General features: G+C 47.1%; 1 protein-coding gene across 1 annotated transcript in view; it reads left to right on the forward strand.

The window, feature by feature from the left end:
• hcn4 (hyperpolarization activated cyclic nucleotide-gated potassium channel 4) overlaps positions 1-13,911 on the forward strand; it is a 398,010-nt gene extending 384,099 nt beyond the window's left edge. Inside the window, exon 8 of the mRNA XM_085972020.1 lies at positions 11,998-13,911. Within this exon, the coding sequence (XP_085828146.1) occupies positions 11,998-13,607 (1,610 nt within the window). The 3' untranslated portion in view covers positions 13,608-13,911. The remainder of the gene's footprint in view (positions 1-11,997) is intronic.
• The last annotated feature ends 1,291 nt before the right edge of the window (positions 13,912-15,202 follow it).

A 15,202-nucleotide genomic window follows, 5' to 3' on the forward strand; every position in this document is an offset into this window, starting at 1 on the left:
AACTTCTACCGATGAGTCTGTCTTGGCCCTGAGCTCCTCAAGAATTTCCTGCAGCCTTTGGACTTCTTGCTCATGTTCAACCTTTAGTTGCTCATATACTTCCAACGAAACTAGCTTTTCGGAGGTTGCTGAGTTAACCCCCTCCAGAATTGTAGTCTGGGCCTGTTCATACTGTTTTTTCAACTTCTCGCACTCTGCTTGTAAGGAGTCGTAGAGAAGAACTGGAATAAAATCCTGGCTTCCTGAAGATTCCTCTTCATTTGTTTCTTTCGCAATTTCCTGTTGGAGTTCAGCCAAGGCTGCTATGCTATCTGCCTCTCGAAGTCTCACTGCCATCAACTCTTCTTTATTCTTGCAGTCCATCTCAGCCATTTCCCGTTTACTTTCATTTAACTGAGTGAGTAGTCCCTTATTTTGGGCTGAGAGATATTGCACCTTCTCATGTAGACCCTTGCACTCCTTCTCTGCTTGACATAGCTGATTACCGCTGATTTGGTTCTGCGTTTCAAGTTCCAACATCCTTTGCTTAGCTTCTTTCAGTTTCGCCCCTATAAGCTCCTCTTGCAACATGGCCACATTATTCTCATCAGGTAAAGAAGCGTTTCTCTTTTCCATGTCCAAGATTTGTTTCTGCATCTCCTTAAGAGCACCCTGTGATTCAATTTCTCTTAACTTTGCCTGCACTAGCTCCGTCTCTAATTGCAGAACAAAATCCTCAGTGCAGCGTGATTTGCCCTTCTGCTGTATCTCTAGATCATGCAAATATTCTAACCCCTGAACATCATCAGGGAGATGTGATCGGTAATTGGTCACGATGGCTCTATGGTCGCTCTCTGCTTGAGCCAGTAGGTTCTGTTGTCTTTCCAGACTCTCCCATTCGGTGTCATAGAACTTTTTCATTGTTTTCATCTCTTGTACGAGGCGGTAACTTAATTGTTCTAATTGTTGTTGTACTTTGAAATAGCGTTGAGTTCGAGCCCGGTGTTCCTCCGTAATGCATATGTCTGTAGCTTGAACAGACTCAGAATTCTCTGTCTTTATGCACGCCATCGATTTTCCAACCTTAGTCTGTGAGTTAATGTTAACCTTGTTTTTCATACATAAGCTGGACTTATCGTCTTCCGGCTCAGAGTCTGAGCTGCTTGTCTGCACCGAGTCCTCACTCGTCATTGCTTGTCGGTAGTGCCATTCCATGTCTATTTTCTTGATCCACTCCCGTCCTAGAAGTGGTGGTCCTCCCTCAGGTAGTACGTACAAATTCATTCTTGGGTGTACTTTACCCCTATCTCTCACCTTGACTCTTATTTTCCCCATGGGGTATACGCGATGCCCCGTGTATGTCTGTAATACGAACTTGGTATTTCTTAAGGGTATGTGAGAGAATAGTCGGTGGTAGTCCTTTTGGTTGATGACTGATACAGCTGATCCCGTGTCCAGCTCCATTCGTACTTGGACTCCAGCTATTTTTAGTGTGACCCAGATCGTCTGTAGATCAGTTACTTTACCCACATTGTGGATTCTCAGACCATCCAACTCCTGGCTGTTTGGGTCTGAGTCTGAATTTTGTTCGTCTGAACTCTTTTCAGCCACCTGATGCACCTTGTTGTACTTTTCTTGTGGTGGTGGCTTCCTTTGTTTGTTGGTCTTCTTTCTGGACCTGCATACCTTCGCGATGTGACCCAGTTTGCCACATTTCCTGCACTCTTGATTCTTAAACCAGCACTGATTCTGGTCGTGCGTTGTCTTTCCACAACGGTAGCATTTGGAAATGCTTGCAGTCATTTGGTCCACCCCGAGTGCCGCCGCCTTTAGCTGCATTTCCGCCGTTCCTTTCACTGCGGCTTCGTGCGATGAAGCTATGAGGACAGCCCTGTCCAGTGTGAGGTCGTTTTCCTCCAGGAGTCGCTTCTGCGTTCCTTCTTTGGCCAAGCCGCATACGAACTTGTCCCGCAGCGCCTCTGTCAAATTCCCTCCAAACTGGCAGTATTTCGCTAGCTTACGCAGTTCGACTAAGTATTCCGCATTGCTTTCATCTTGCCTCTGGGTTCTGGCGTAAAATTTAAATCGTTCAGCCAGCATCAACGGTGTGGGGTTCAAGTGATCCTTCAGCACTGCTACGATCTCTTCGAAGGTCTGGTCCACTGGTTTAACTGGTGCTATTAGATGTTTCAAAAGCCCGTATGTTTTTGCTCCCATTGAATTTAACAAAGTTATTGCCTTGTCGTCATCCTCAATGTCGTTGGCTACGCAATATATTTCTATGCGTTCCACATACGTGGCCCAGTCTTCTATTTCAGCATTAAAGTCATTAATATTTCCTCGCTTAGGCATCTTCTTCTCTTTTCGAGTACAGTACAAGTATTACTTTACTTATTATTAATTTTCTTCTCTCTTCTTGAGAACACCACAAGTATTGCTGTACTTATACTTATTTTCCCTCTCTTCTTGAGAACACACCAGCCTTTCTGAAAAATCTTATTACTTTCCTGAAATTCTTAATAATTTCCAAGATGGCGGTTTCCCGCTTCTTCCTTCTTCTTCAGCGGTTTCCCCGCGAAAAATGGCGGCTTTCCCGCGCTTCTCGCTCTCCCCGCCCACTTCGATGGCGGTTTTCCCGCGCTTCTCGGCGCTCTCCGCCCACTTCAATGGCGGTTATCACCCGTTCCCCGACGCTGACTTTCAGCCCGAGTGCGGCTCTTATCAGCGGATGCGATCGATGGCCCGGCTGCGCCTCGCACTTGAAAGCGGGCCCCGGCCTCTGGCTGACCCGCTCGCGCGGATCTTGCTCGCTCCCTCCCGGGCTCTGGCTTACCCGCTCGCGCGTTTCACCGCGGCTCTTATCAGGGATTGCGATCGCCCTTATCTCCCGATCGGTGGCACTGTCTTTGCAGCCAACGCTGCGGCTTACCCACGAGGTTATGGAGGCTTCAGGATCCTAATGCCTGTCGCTTCCAGCCTGTCGGTTCCAGACTGGTGAGGATTGAAACCTCTCTTCAACGTCCTGTCTTCGGACGAAGCCGCCGTGGAACAACTGCCGCAGGGTTCGAATCCTGACTCGTCGCCAATGTTAAGTCTGTGGGTTGTATTATAAATAATCACAGACTCCACTGTTAACAAAATAAAACACGTCTTTACTATTCAGAGGCTCGGGCGATTCTGCCCTAGTTAACGTATCACAACCCTTATATACTGGTGTGGTCACTATCGGTATTACAGTATACATGAGCCAATAGATAGTGCCACCCTAAAGTAGTGCTCTTAAAGGCGAACGGTTACATTCTATAGTTCCCTTAAAGGTAAACGGTTACATACACAACAGTCATGGGAGTCTTTGATCTTCTGTCTAAATAAAGATGGGTTTCCGTGGAACAATGCAAGAGCCCGAGGACGGTGAGGTCTGAGTGGGAATGGGGCAGTGAATTAAAATGACAGGCGACCGGAAGCTCGGGGTTCCCCTTACGGACTGAACGGAGGTGTTCCGCAAAGCGGTCACCCAATCTGCGTTTGGTCTCCCCAATGTAGAGGAATGTGTTTGATCAGGGACCTAGTTTGTGTAATCTCTCCTCGTAATTTAACCCTTGTATCATTCTGGTAAACCTACGCTGCATAAACAATGGCACGGACCAATTGGGCCAAATGATCTGTTTCTATGCTGTAAATTCTATGTAATTCTATGTGGCTTACCTGCTGGGAGCATAGAAGCACTGAATTTATCCAACTGAGTGAATATCATGAAATGGCCAAAGAATGGACATAATCCTGTCTACTTACGTTACTCATCACTTGTAAGAACAGAAGAACATAACTTAGGAAATAATAGGAGCCGGCCATTCGGCCCCTCGAGCCTGCCCCGCCATTCAATAAGATCATGGCTGATCTGATCTTGGCCTCAGCTCCACCTTCCTGCCCGCTCCCCATAACCCTTGACTCCCTTATCATTCAAAAATCTGTCTATCTTCGCCTTAAATATATTCAATGGCCCAGCCTCCACAGCTCTCTGGGGCAGAGAATTCCAAAGATTCACGACCCTCTGAGAGAAGAAACTCCTCCTCATCTCCGTTTTAAATGGGCGACCCTTTATTCTGAAACTATGCCCCCTAGTTTTCGATTCCCCCACGAGGGGAAACATCCTCTCAGCATCCACCCTGTCAAGCCCCCTCAGAATCTTATACGTTTCAATAAGATCACCTCTCATTCTTCTAAGCTCCAATGAGTTCTTTCACAACTATCTTGCTCAGATGAATAGTCTAAACACAAACCCAATGTGGCCTTTCTTACTCAGTGTGGAGAATTTGGGGATTATCGGCTACTTATGAACATGATTACCACTTACGGTATTAAAACTGGTTAGGTTGGTCTGCAATCTCTACTTAAGCACTTCAGTGCATGTTCTTAAATAATATGCACTTTTAATCTGCACTTAAATATTGTTGGGTAGGAACCAGGGCACAGATAAATCCCACAGCAAACAGGCTATTAGATAAGATAAGTGGCTCACATTGAAGTGGTTCCTGCATTCAATGCACATTAGAAATCTCTCTGAATGCCTGTCATACAGCGGAGTCCCGATATGATCAGGAAAATGTGTCCTTTGAAGAAATTGATTGTTCTTTTAAAGAGAACAGACTAATGGGAATTGGGTTGTACAGTGAAAGACAAGGCAATCTAGAACATGGGTCTGAATCCAGCCTGAACAAATTCTTTTATTGGCCTGCTCAGCACCTGGCCTGAACAAGCTTGATGCTCTTAATGGGTTGAAAGTAGATGTCTCTGTGGCTTCCAGTATTGGGGCGTATGCACTGATGACCGTAGCCCACTGGTTCCGGACTAGGGTGAGCCAAAGAGTCATGAGGCGCTCGTTTATACCGCTAGGAGAGTCTCTGAGACGCCCAACTAGTTCATTTTTTATGGCGAAGCCTACCCCATGGAGGCGGCGTTCTTCTTCAGGCTTGCCTTTCCAGAAGAAGGTGTAGCCACCGCCTTGCTCCTTGAGCTGGCCTTCCCCTGCCCGCCGGGTCTCGCTTACGGCGGCGATGTCAATGTCGAAACGTCTGAGTTCCCGGGCAACGATAGCAGTACGGCGTTCCGGTCTGTCATTGTCGGGGTTGTCCATGAGGGTCCTGACGTTCCAGGTCCCGAACTTCATGTTAAAGGGTGGAAGATGCCTGTGCGTGAATTCTTTTAACGTGGGGTGGCCGTTGCACACAAGCTACCACACGGGCTTGACAGAGCAAGGTCTTGCCGTTGTAGCAGAGCCTGGTCTCCAATCGTCTTGGATCCCCTTGCCATTGGACCAAGATCAAAATAGATGAATGTTCCATTCGCCGGCAATTTTGCTTATTTTATTTTATGAGAAAGAAACTAAAGGTAGATGTCTAAAATGTTTTTTTTTTCATTTGTTCTTAACGTGTGTGGGAAGGCTGACTGCATTTATTGTCCACTCCCAGTTGCCCTAAAAAGTGGTGGTGGGTCTCTTTGATAAACCACTTTGGTGCTGCCGAGATGGTGTTAAGGTAGGAAATTCCTAGATTTTAACCCAATGACAATGATGGAATGGAGATATAGGGGGTGATCTTGCCAGCCCTGGGGAGGCGGGTATGGAGGCGGGAATGCCGGGAAAATGGCAGAATCTGGGAGCGGGGACCGAACCCACCCCAACCTGCCTCCATGCCATCTTGCCAGGAGGCGGGTACCTGACTCGCGCCGGGACCCGTCTCCGCGAGGCGGGAAGGGGATTACAGCCACTTAACTGCCTGTTAACAGGTAGTTAAAAGGCAGTTAAGAGGATTATCCTCATTTTACCAACACAAGTGCGGGCTTTCCGACGTCGGGAAACCTCGCCAGGGCCAGCAAGGCGAGCAGTGGGTCTGCGGGGGTGAAAGGGGTCCAAAAGTGTGCTGTGGAGGTGAGTGATGGGTGCAAGTGTGGAGAGGTAAGTATGTGAGGTAAGTGAAAAGTGTTAGAAAAAGTTTCTTTACCTTTGTTTCTTCCTGCAGTCTTCAACCGTTGGGCATCTGGAGGTGCCTCATCTCCACGGCAGAGATGACAGAATGGCTGCTGCGTTCTCCAATGCAGCAGCCATCTGATTTCTGCTCAGGAAAGAGGTTTGGTGAGCCTTGGGTACAAGGACTCACCAAAGAACAGAGATTGTCAGTGTTTGACAGCTTCTCAAAACTGTCAAACAATGACAATTCATCGACAGATGAAACGTCATACGTTGAAGTTCTCTGTAACCGGCTTTCCCTTAATTGGCCTGCTAAGCCCGCAGGGCAGGCTTAACAAGGTCAATCAAGGGAAAATAGCATGGGTTGGCCGGACGTCGTTGGGGGCGGGACTGAAACCCGACAAGCAGCAGTCCCGCCCCCAACGTGCCCCCATTGCTAAAATTCCCCCCATAGTTTCATCAGTCAGGGTAGTGTGTGACTTGGAGGGGACGTTGGAGGTGAAGGTGTTCCTACGATGTCCCATGGTGTTGGAAGAACTATACATATATTCATTTTTAAGAGTTAGATTGTCCAAAAGAATACATTTGATTTGTCTGGACAGTGTTACTGTGTGTTAAACTCTCTCAATTATAGAACTATATTTGAAGATCCAAAGTAATGCCTCACTAGGTCCAAAGGGCTCCATATGACACATCACTCTGTGAATGTATCTCAAATTTCAGATGCGTTAAGTCCTATCTGTATTGGCCAGTGTATCCAATGCTATTGCGGCCATCTTGAATACAGAATCAGCTAAAATGAAAAGCTTTTTTCTCTCTCAGCAACCTTCTTTCTTCTCCTGAAGGGGTATGGCCCCATGGGTGACAGTTGCCCCCTAGTATCTTGCCCATTATCCCTTTGTGATTATTGGCACCAATAGGCTATTCAACAGCTGGGCGGGCGGGGTGGGGTAGAACTCACAGCCAAGCCCAGTGCTGTCCTCGCATCACATCTGCACCTGGACTTCCAGCAGGCATGTAATCTTGGCCGACTTTCTTTCCTCCCCCAGCCATGATCACTGAAGCATACTGTAGTTCCCTTATTATCGGCCCAGATGAGACCAGTGAATTGAGCACAGACCAGAAATCAAAGCTTCCTGAATTTTAAGGCTCAAGACACTCATTGATCAAACCAGTAGGGTTAGAAAAAAATACAGAGAAATGTAATTCTGCATTACTTTCTTTTCACCCACTAAATTGCTGACGGTAAAATCTCCATGGGGAAATAAAGGATTAGGTAGCATATTGCAACTACATTAATTAGTAGATTAATGCCTCTTCTACTAGCAAGTAGGATTACTGGAATTAATCCATTAATGCATGGTAACACCTTGCAATCATAGAATGAGTTCACATTCACGGCACGATTTAATTTGAATTGGCCTGGCTAATCTCAAAAAAGTTATATTATAACCATATTAGAAGACCATATAATAGGTGTGGCAGTCTGATTAACAGACCAATTAAGCTCTGCCAACCTTCCCCAGAGGAGGAGATAACCCCTTTCCTTTCATTCCATTTTCAATCTCTGCCGCTTTGTTAATATGATGAAGCTTTCTCAACAGTTCCTTGTTCCTCTGGCCACAATGCTTTGTGCTCACCTACATACCACAGGAGTTACCTCTACTTCCACTTCCCTGTAAAAATTCTGGGGGTATGATGGCACCATATGGTAGAGTAGTGGTTATAGTACTGGAGCTTCAAGCCTACGGTCACAAGTTCCAATCCTACCATGGCAAATTGAATTCAATAAATCTTGTAATTCAAGGACCTAAGAATTAGGAGCAGGAGTCAGCTATACAGCCCCTCGAACCTGCTCCGCCATTCAGTAGGATCATGGCTGATCTTCAACCGCAACTCCACTTTCCTGCCAAATCTCCATATCCCTATGAATCCAAAAATCTATCTATCTCAGCCTTGAATATACTCAACAATTCAGCATCCACAGCCCTCTGGGGCAGAGAATTCCAAAGATTTACAACCCTCTGAGTGAAGAAATTCCTCCTCATCTCAGTCTTAAATGACTGACCCCTTATCCTGAGACTACGCCCCCTAGTTCTAGACTCTCCAGCCAGGGGGAAGCAGCCTCTCAGCATCTACCCTGTCAATCCCCTTCAGAATCTTACATGTTTCAATGAGATCACCGCTCATGCTTCTAAACTCCAGAGAGTAGTGGCCCAAAAAATCCCAAGTGTTTCGCTAATGTCCTTCAGAGAAAGGGAACCTACTGTCACCACCCTACCTGGTCTAACCTAGGTGAGGGTGGTTAGCACTGTTGCCTCACAGCGCCAGGGACCCGGGTTCGAATCTGGCCTCGGGTGACTGTCTGTGTGGAGTTTGCACATTCTCCCCGTGTTTGCGTGGGTTTCCTCCGGGTGCTCCGGTTTCTTCCCACAGTCCAAAGATGTGCGGGTTAGGTTGATTGGCTATGATAAAAATTGACCCTTAGTGTTAGGGGGATTAAATACGTGGGGTTACGGGGATAGGGTGGGATATGTGTTGGTGTAGGGGTTACGGGGATCGGGTGGGATATGTGTCGGTGCAGGCTCGATGGGCTGAAATGGCCTCTATCTGCACTGTGAGGTTTCTGTGATTCTGTGATTCTGTATCCTCTGAGGTATCAGGGCAATGAAATAATAAATGCAGCCCTGTCAGCTTTGCCTACATCCCAGGAATGAAAAGAAACCCCTGGGCTTACGGGACTAAATTTTTTGAAACTAGCCCTCAGGTTTGCAACCCCTAATCCATCACATCATTAAATGAGCCAATTGCTATTGTGAAGATCTGTTTCAGCCGTGTAATTAACTGATGAAATTGAACTCATTGACTACTTTAGAACTGACATTTTAATTACTGTACGACGAGATTATACACTGTAGATAACTATAGTAATATCTATCATACGGTTTAATCATATCCTAGTCTGACAATATATGACACAAACTACTCACAATATTTTACCTTTGTCCTGTGTTCCCACCCCCCCACCCATTATGCTTTCCACCCCTAAATATGCTGCCGCATGCTCAGCACGGTTTCATGAGAGACTATGGGCTCGATTTTCCAAGCCCCGAGGAGGCGGGTTTGGAGGCGGGAGTGGTGGGAAAATTGCAGAATCAGGAGGCAGGAACCCATCCCGCCCCCAACCCGCCTCCGTGCCAATGTCCCAGGAGGCGGGTACCCGACCTGTGCTGGGAGCCGCCTCCCCGAGGCGGGAAGGGGATTAGTGCCAACTAACTGCCTGTTAACAGGTAGTTAACATGCAGTTTTTTGCCTAATCCCTATTTTTAGCCCTGAAGTGTGGGCTGTCCGACGGCTCCAAACCACGCCAAGTTAGCAAAGTGGACCGTCGGTCTGCAGGGGTTGGAGGGGTCGAGATGTCCATTGTGCAGGTGAGTGATGGGTGCATGTGTGCAGAGGTAAGTGTGTGAGGTAAGTGTAAAGTGTTTTAATAAGTTTTACTTACCTTTACTTTCTCCTGCAGGCTTCCTTCCTTCAGTTCTCAGGAGTCCCTCAGCTCACCGGCACAGAAAGCAAAATGGCCGCTGAACTGTCAAAAGCTGCAGCCTCTGCTTTCTGGTCTGGAGAGCTCGCTAACTGAGTCTGAGTAGAAGGACTCAAGTTAGAAGACAGATTGTCAGTGTTTGACAGATGAAATGTCAATCGCTGACGTCACCAGTAACCAGGTGTCCCTTAATTGGCCTGCTGAGCCCGCTGGGCGGGCTTAACAAGGTCAATCAAGGGAAAGTAGCGTGGGTTGGCCACAAGTCGATGGAGGCGGGACTACAACCCAAAAAGTGGGAGTCCCGCCTCCAAAAGCTCCCCATTGACAAACTCGAGCCCTATTGCACTAAAGTACCCGTCTTTTTTCTTTTCCGTATCTACACAGTGAATATTGACAGTATATTCCATCACAGAGGTGCCACAGCCAAGCCCTCTCCCATCTTCTACATGTGCTATTTACACCAGAGGTCACTGGACAGCAACTGGGAGTGGATCTGTGACGATTTCTTCCCTCCTGTATGGGCGCAGGCACGGCGTCCGTCCTTCAGTGCACCTGCTGCAAACTCTGGCCAACCGCGGCACAGACCTGGTGTTAAGCCTCTGACCTTGCGAGTCTTAATGGCTCAGTATCAGAACGGACCGCTTTCATGCTTTTAAATCTGACTAAGATGATTACAGTAAAGCTTAAACTCACTTATTAACTACAGGAAAAAAATAGCTTATGTATCAGAGACACAGAAAATAAACAGAACGTTAGACAGTGTGGAATCAGTTGCTAAGGCCCCGATTATAATGGGGGCGGGGAAAGGTACAGGGGTGCCCGGGCAGCAGGCAAAGAACCTGGCAAGGCCAGGAATGTGCAAGCCCGGCCAATCTTAACGGCAGGGCCTTATTTTAATAGATCTACGCAGAGTCCTGCCCGACACTGCTCCCCCGCTCAGGCCTCCGGTTGAAGTTGCAGATCGGTATAGTGATGGGAACATTGGACCCGGTCTGGGTACTTAAAGTAGGTCCCCGCTTCCTTCCTGCAGGTGTCCTTGCTCGCCTGCTCAAAGGAGCAGGTTAATATCGGGGGGGTAAGGCAGAGTGACCAGAGGGGGTAAGTGACCTGCCAGGTGAGGGCAGTTACATGGCAGATGCAGTATAACGTGGATAAATGTGAAGCTATCCACTTCGGTAGGAAAAACAGAAAGGCAGAGTATTATTTAAATGGTGGTAGATTGGGAAATGTTGATGTACAGAGGGACCTGGGTGTCCTTGTACACCAGTCACTGAAAGCAAACATGCAGGTGCAGCAAGCAGTTAGGAAGGCAAATGGTATGTTGGCCTTCATTGCAAGAGGATTTGAGTACAGGAGCAAGGATGTCTTACTACAGTTATACAGGGCCTTGGTGAGACCATACCTGGAGTACTGTGTGCAGTTTTGGTCTCCTTACCTAAGAAAGGATATACTTGCCATAGAGGGAGTGCAGCGAAGGTTCACCAGATTGGTTCCTAGGATGGCAGGACTGTTGTATGAGGAGAGATTGGGTCATCTAGGCCTGTATTCACTAGAGTTTAGAAGAATGAGAGGGGATCTCATTGAAACGTATAAAATTCTGACAGGGCTAGACAGACTGGATGCAGGGAGGATGTTTCCCCTGGCTGGGGGGGGTCTAGAACGAGAGGGTCACAGTCTCAGGATATGGGGTAGGACATTTAGGACTGAGATGAGGAGAAATTTCTTCACTCAGAGGGTGGTGAACCTGTGGAATTCTCTACCACAGAAGGCTGTGGCGGCCAAGTCACTGAATATATTTAAGGAGAGAGATAGATTTCTAGATGCAAAAGGCGTCAAGGGGTATGGGGAGAGAGCGGGAATATGGTATTGAGATAGAGGATCAGCCATGATCATATTGAATGGCGGAGCAGGCTCGAAGAGCCAAATGGCCTACTCCTGCTCCTATGTTTCTCTGTTAATATCGGGGCCTAAGTGTGTGCAATTTTGCTGAAAGCTGCATGTGATGGGTGATACCTGTAATCTAGCATGCCCAAGTGACGAGCAGGACTCACAAGTCAGGAACTCACAGGCACACAAGCCCACTGAGAGCGCTGGATGGTGGAATCAACTTGATGAACTCTAAGGCTTCAATGATGGAATGCTGCAGTGGACGCAGCAACTGAGCAAGGGCCATGAGAATGTGAGGGATGAGAAGGTCCTGCTCATCCGATCATAGACTGATACAGCACAGAAGGAGGTCATTCGGCCCATCGTGCCTCTTTGGTAGAGCTGTCCAATTAGTCCCACGCCCCTGTCCTTTCCCCATAGCCCTGCCAATCTTTCCATTTTAAGTACTTATCCAACTCCCTTTTGAAAGTTACTGCTTCCACCACCCTTTCAGGCAGAGCATAACACCTCGCTGCGTAAAAAAAAATTCTCCTCATCTTCGCCTCTTGATTCTTTGGCCATTCACCTTAATTTTGCCAATTGACTTAAATAATCTTCTAACATGTTCCCTCTGTTTCTGCAGGCAAGAAAAACTCTATCTTGCTCCATAAAGTGCAGCATGACCTGAACTCTGGTGCCTTGAACTATCAGGAGAATGAGATTATACAGCAGATTGTACAACACGACAGGGAGATGGCACTGAGCATCCAGAAACCAGGGCCCACGGTTTCCACCCCAGCGCCAGTCATCTGGACACCACTGGTTCAAGCACCACTACAAGCGGCGGCAGCGACCTCATCCGTGGCTATCGCGCTCACACACCACCACCCATGCCTCCCTGGAGGTCTGTTCCAACCCCCGGTGTCCATTCTAAGTTCCTTGGGGCAACAATCCATCCAAACACCGAGGCAGTTAAAGAGGGTGCAGTACTCTGCTCCAAACTCAGGACCTTCTTCAGTGGGCTCTCCGTCCAGCACATCGTCACAGTTACAGACCCCCTGTGCAGAATCGCCCTCAGCTGCTTTATTTCAGACTCATCAGCTCATAAGTGGCTCCACCTCCAGCAGTTTGAATCAACTCCAGCCACTTGCAACCGGTTCTCCACCTGCAAGTTCAGGTCACATTCATTCAGGTGCAACTTCAACTAGTTTAAGTCAAGCGCAACAGTCTAGAGCGAGCTCACCTTCATCCAGCCTAGGACAACTCCAACAGTTTTTAAGCAGCTCACCCGTATCTGGTCTCCAACCCTCTGCCCTAGGATCATCCTCCCCGATCTTCACGCAGCTTCACCAGCCTTCATCCAGCCCTACCGCAGCTGGCTTTAGCCAATTTCAATCTGCCTCCAAATCACCTCGGGTGAACTCTGGCCACCTTCAGTTTCCAGGCAGCGCACAATCAGCTGGGCTGAAGCAGTTTCCGCAGATGACATCTAGCTCTCCCTCGGCTAGTCTAAGCCAGCTTCATCAAGCTGGAATGAGCCCTCCTTCATCCAGTTTAAGCCAGCTTCCTCAAGCCAGTTCAAGCTCCCCATCGGCACACTTTCAAATGCCACAAAGTGGATTAGGACAGCAGGCGAGCTCCGTTGTCCAAATTCAACCAGAAAAACCCAGTTATTCGTCAGTTGCCGTGTCTCCCCTACAACATTCAGGCACCGCATCTCTGTGCTACACCCCTCATGCTCCAAGTCCTCCAGTTCAAAGTCCAGTGACTAAAAGAACATTTCCGTGTGGCCCGCCTGACGTATCAGGGTCCCATACTTCTCTCCTGATGCCACAAACCCCTACAGCACTTCAACAAATCATCACTCTAAAAAGTACGCCGCCATTGCCAATTGGACGTCTCACGCAGGACCTCAAGATGATTTCAGCATCCCAGCCATCCTTGCCCCAAGAGTTGGCTCAAGCAATGCATCGAAGCAGTCCTTCCTCAGTAAGAGAATCTGTGGGCAGCTCAACAACCTTTTCTAGACCCGGACGTCTAAGCAAACCGTGCAGCTCCATCCCTGAGCGTATGACTCTACCTAGGCAGATGTCCTCAAGTTCTTTATCGCAACCACAAGGACAAGTACTTGGAGCACCTGCTGCTACTTTCCCAACTACATTATCTAAAGAGGAAACTGTTCCTCGGAAGGGATCAGTCGACTTTGGTTCTGATTTGGAACCTGTCCGGTCTAAGCTCCCTTCCAACTTGTGAGGTTATATGAGGACCTAGCAAGTCGCAAGTAATCAAGTTTATTATATATAATTCTCTTTTCTTCTGTATAACTGTGATTTTTTTTTAGATAACCAGTTATTCTAGAGCTATAGTTTTGTGTCACATTATTTTATACATTTTTCATACAAAGGGAATGGATAATTGATAAACTGTATAAACTGCTGCAGATAAGCAAAATATGGCCTCTTTCGCAGTGCTAGAATTAATAGCAGAATGATGTGGGACACTAAAATGTAATTTTTTTTGTAAAAAAAAAACATATTTAATGACTCTTGAAGCTTCATTAAAGGTCAGAAACAATTTATCACCAACAAATGGTCCAGTGATGCATTCAGGGTCAGGACTAAAGTAGGGTGAAGTTCAACTGTACGGCTCTGCACTATTAGATATACATCAGTGGGAGAAACCTCTGCTCTCAGGTATTTAGAGCTGTCAAATTGTTCTGGGACTCCAATGTTAATTGATATTCAATATGTATATTAATTAGGGTCAAGGCAAGGAGAAAGACAAGTTGGTGAGACCACACCTTAAGTACTGCGTACAGTTTTGGTCTCCTTATTGAAGGAAGGATATACTTGCATTGGAGGCAGTTCAGAGAAGATTCACTAGGTTAATTCCAGAGATGAGGGGTTTGACTTATGAGGAAAGGTTGAGCAGGCTGGGCCTATACTCATTGGAATTTAGAAGAATGAGAGGTGATCTTATCGAAATAAATAAGATACTGAGGGAGCTCGACAGGGTAGATGCAGAGAGGATGTTTCCCCTCGTGGGGAAATCTAGAACTCGGGGGCACAGTCTCAGAATAAAGGGTCACCCTTTTAGAACTGAGATGAGGAGGAATTTCTTCTCTCAGAGGGTCGTAAATCTGTGGAATTCTCTGCCCCAGAGAGCTGTGGAGGCTGGGTCATTAAATACAATTAATGTGGGGATAGACACATTTTAGCAAGATAAGGGAGTGAAGGGTTATGGGGAGCGGGCGGGGAAGTGGCTTTGAGCCCAAGATCAGCCATGATCTTATTGAATGGCGGAGCAGGCTCGAGGGGCCAAGTGGCCAATTCCTGCTCCTATTTCTTATGTTCTTATGTTAAAGACAGTTTTTCGTGGCATGACCTGTTCTGCATAGGGGCAGGCGTCAAGCCAAGTAAGGTCAAAAATAATTTTCAGGTATTAAAATTGGGAGTTTGAGCCTAAGTTTGAGCCTCACTGGAGTATCCTTTACATGAGGCGCTAGTTGCAAGCAACTTTTTCTCCTTACATCCCCTCAACAACGTCCCAAACAAGGCGTTATCGAGCAAAATTTGACACTGAGCCACATAAGGAGATATAAGGACTGGTGGCCAAAAGCTTGGTCAAAGAGTTTGGTTTTAAGAAGCATCTTAGAGGAGGCGAGATCTATCGCAGTTCCATATGCTGTACTGCTAACAATGGGCTTTCCCCAGCAACTGATAGTTGAGAACCTTGGTAAACTTCATACCGTACTGCAATTTAAAAATGTTTTGTACTAACAATGGGCGCGTGAGGGGACTGCAAGGTAAGTTAAAACATAGCATGGTTGTCACCTACAAAGAATTATT

The sequence above is a fragment of the Somniosus microcephalus genome, chromosome 32 (assembly GCF_052327205.1).
Source record: "Somniosus microcephalus isolate GS21.2 chromosome 32, FLI_Smic_1.0, whole genome shotgun sequence".
Lineage (NCBI taxonomy): Eukaryota > Metazoa > Chordata > Chondrichthyes > Squaliformes > Somniosidae > Somniosus > Somniosus microcephalus.